At 44.4% G+C, this 3,076-nt stretch overlaps 1 protein-coding gene across 1 annotated transcript; it reads right to left on the minus strand.

The window, feature by feature from the left end:
- Positions 1-1,770: 1,770 nt before the first annotated feature.
- LOC102817569 (ubiquitin-60S ribosomal protein L40-like) lies at positions 1,771-2,159 on the minus strand. The gene has a single exon (XM_006834909.1). It carries the CDS (start codon positions 2,155-2,157, stop codon positions 1,771-1,773), a length of 387 nt encoding a protein of 128 aa, XP_006834972.1. The 5' UTR covers positions 2,158-2,159.
- Positions 2,160-3,076: the final 917 nt, after the last annotated feature.

The following is a 3,076-nucleotide window of genomic DNA, read 5'->3' on the forward strand; positions in this document are numbered from 1 at the left end:
TCCTTGGTCTCAGGGATTGACTGAAGAATGGACAGAGGCACCAAACCAAGCGAACATAGATGGTCCTTGTATGAATTTATCTTCTCATTAGATAAACGGGAGGGTTTCCTGTCCTTGATGCAAACTATAAAGATGACATCCCAGAATTCCTGTAGCCATATCTGCCACTACACAGACAAGCCTGGCCGAGGGTCCTGGCAGGTTGCATTCCTGCTTGTTGTCTCTGAGAGGTAACATACATTCTCTTTTCATTCAAGCTAATATGAATTGGTTGCTGCGCTTGCACTGAAAGAATCTAAACAAATACATGGCCAGTCCTTGCATGACCAAAACTACATTTAGAAAAGTCCATTTGGGTAGACTTCATGGTGAGAGCTGGCAAGTTGGGTGTATGCAGCGAGCTCTTCATTCAGTAGAAATAACTAAATGAAGGGTATTCTCATCAGCAATTACTACCAGGGTTGTGCAGACAGGAGTCCTGTGTTTTAAGCAAGAGCCTGTCTTGCTCATGCCACAAAAATGAGCTACCATTTATTGAGTGTCTCCCACATGCAGAGTCTAGATGGTGATATAAATAAGAAATTAAGCAGTACAATACGGTACGTGAGAACAGGAATGGGGGAAGTTCAGAGTCACGTGGAGAATAAACCAGGGACACCTCATTTGGTCTCAAGGAGGACTTCCTTGGTGAAGTGGTCCACCCTGCAGCCTATGGATGAGTAGGGATATCCTGGGGAAATCTGTGTATGTGTGTTGGGCACTAAGAGTGTAGGCATGGGACATTTCTTGGCAGAGGGAACAGCATGTCTAAAAGCCCAGATATAAAGGTGAGCACCCCCCCCCAAAAGTGATATTTGTCTGGGTCAATGTGGGGGCTGAAGGGTATGAGAAAGGCTTTCTAGTGCATAGAACTCTTGTCTGCTTCCTAAGGCAGCTCATTGCTTAGATCAGAGTACTAGGAGGCTGGTTTAATATCATAAAGTTGCTCAGAGAAAGACCTTATTTTTCTGCTATCTTATATACTGCTGAAAAGCAAATGGGAGCTATGAGTGCAAGAGGTACACAGATTAATAGTTTTCCTTCTACCCAGGTTCGACCAGATAAGGATGTTGTGAATATTAAAAATATCAGCAAGACAGCTTCACCTCTTCTTGTTCGGCTTCTTGGTCTTCAGTAGGTCAATGACTACAACATTTACAATTCAATGAATCTGTACATTTCCACAGTTTGAGGTTCTCAGTCTTCAGGGGTTGTGTCTCAGCCACATACAGGCTAAGGGGCTCTATATCCCTTCTGGGAAAGGCAGCTGGTCTTTGAGATATGACTTAGGAGGGCAGTGTGTGCATCCTGGTAAAAACGTTGACGTGGGCTTGATCCCACCCCTGCATTTTGGTTAACTGTTGTTGAGTCAGCCCCCAACTCACAGTGACCCAATGTGTTACAGAGCAAGATTGTGTTTCATGGGGTTTTCTTTACAGAAACAGCTTGCCATGACTCTTCTTTCAGGGAGCTGTTGTGTGGGTTTGAACTGCCAACAGTTTGGTTAGCAGCAACATCAAACCTGTAGCTCAAGTCAGACTCCTTCACCCTACCTTATACACTATAAGTCAGCATGTTGAGATGGGCTCTTAGAAATAGTTTTTTTTTTTTTTTTTTTTTTTTTTTTTTTACTGCTTCAGTTCAATGAAACTTTATTGAGGGCCCAGGGCCATGAGTCTCAGAAGAACCCCACTAGCGGGAGGCAGGGGAGCCAGCAGAGAGGAGTCCTTATTATTTCACCTTCTTCTTGGGGCGCAGGTTGTTGGTGTGGCCGCACTTCTTCTTGCGGCAGTTCATAGCACTGGGGTGGAGGCGAGCATAGCACTTGCGGCAGATCATCTTGTCACAGTTGTACTTCTGGGTGAGCTGGCTCAGGGAAGGCTCGATGATGCCATCACGCAGATGCAGCACCAGGTGCAGGGGGGACTCTTTCTGGATGTTGTAGTCTGAGAGAGTGCGGCCATCCTCCAGCTGTTTACCCACAAAAATCAGATGCTGCTGGTCAGGGGGGATACCCTCCTTGTCTTGGATTTTGACTTTGACATTCTCAATGGTGCCACTGGGCTCCACCTCAAGAGTGAGGGTCTTGCCCATCAGGGTCTTCGCAAAGATCTGCATCTCTGCGTCTGCTGCTTGGCCGCCTTGTGGAAGAGCAGTTTTTTGTTTTTTAAAGAAATTTCCATGATGAGTATGACAAGCATCTAGACAAACAAATAAATATCTAAGCTTGCTCGCACCACACAAAGACAACCTCTCTTGTTGCATACAGCATCCTGCAGCCAATTTTTAAAAACATCTTTATTTCAGAAGGGTCTATACTTTACATTTAAGGAGCCCTGATAGTGAAGTTGGTTACTAGTTGAGCTGTAAACTGCAAGATTAGCAGTTCCAATCTACCAACCACTTGGTGGGAGAAAGATGAGGCTTTCTGCTCCCATAAAGATTTATAGCCTCAGAAATCCTATACAGGGTCGCTATAAGTTGGAACCAACTCCATGGCACACCACCACCATTTTACATTTGCGTGGCCAAAAGGCCAGTTCAAGACTTTTTCTCTGGAACAAAGGAACAGTCTCTATTCAAAGGTGGATTATAGCTTGGAGTTGAGACAGTAGGAAGCTCTGATATTTTAAGGTCTATGTACACACACACAGTAAGAGAACATACCTGAAGTAGAAATGTGTGTTGTTGTTAGGTACTGCTAAGTTGGATCTGTTTCATAGTGAACCTATACTTGACAGAACAAAACACTGCCCAGTCCTGTGTAATCCTCAAAATCATTGCCATATTTGAGCCCAGTGTTGTAGTTACTGTGCGTCTCATTGAGGGTCTTCCTATTTTTTGTGACCCTCTGCTTTACCAAGTATGATGTCCCTCTCCAGGGGTTGATCCCTTCTGACCATATGTCCAAAGTATGTGAGCCAAAGTCTTGCCATCCTGGCTTCTAAGGGGGATTCTGGCAGTACTTCTTACAACACAGATTTGTTTGATCTTCTAACAGTGCATGGTATATTCAATATTCTTTGCCAACACTATA

The sequence above is a fragment of the Chrysochloris asiatica genome, unplaced genomic scaffold, assembly GCF_000296735.1.
Source record: "Chrysochloris asiatica unplaced genomic scaffold, ChrAsi1.0 scaffold00014, whole genome shotgun sequence".
NCBI classification, from domain to species: Eukaryota; Metazoa; Chordata; class Mammalia; order Afrosoricida; family Chrysochloridae; genus Chrysochloris; species Chrysochloris asiatica.

Coding starts and splice junctions, on each gene's coding strand:
- LOC102817569 (XM_006834909.1), bottom strand. CDS start 2,157: ATGCAGATCTTTGCGAAGACCCTGATGGGCAAGACCCTCACTCTTGAG.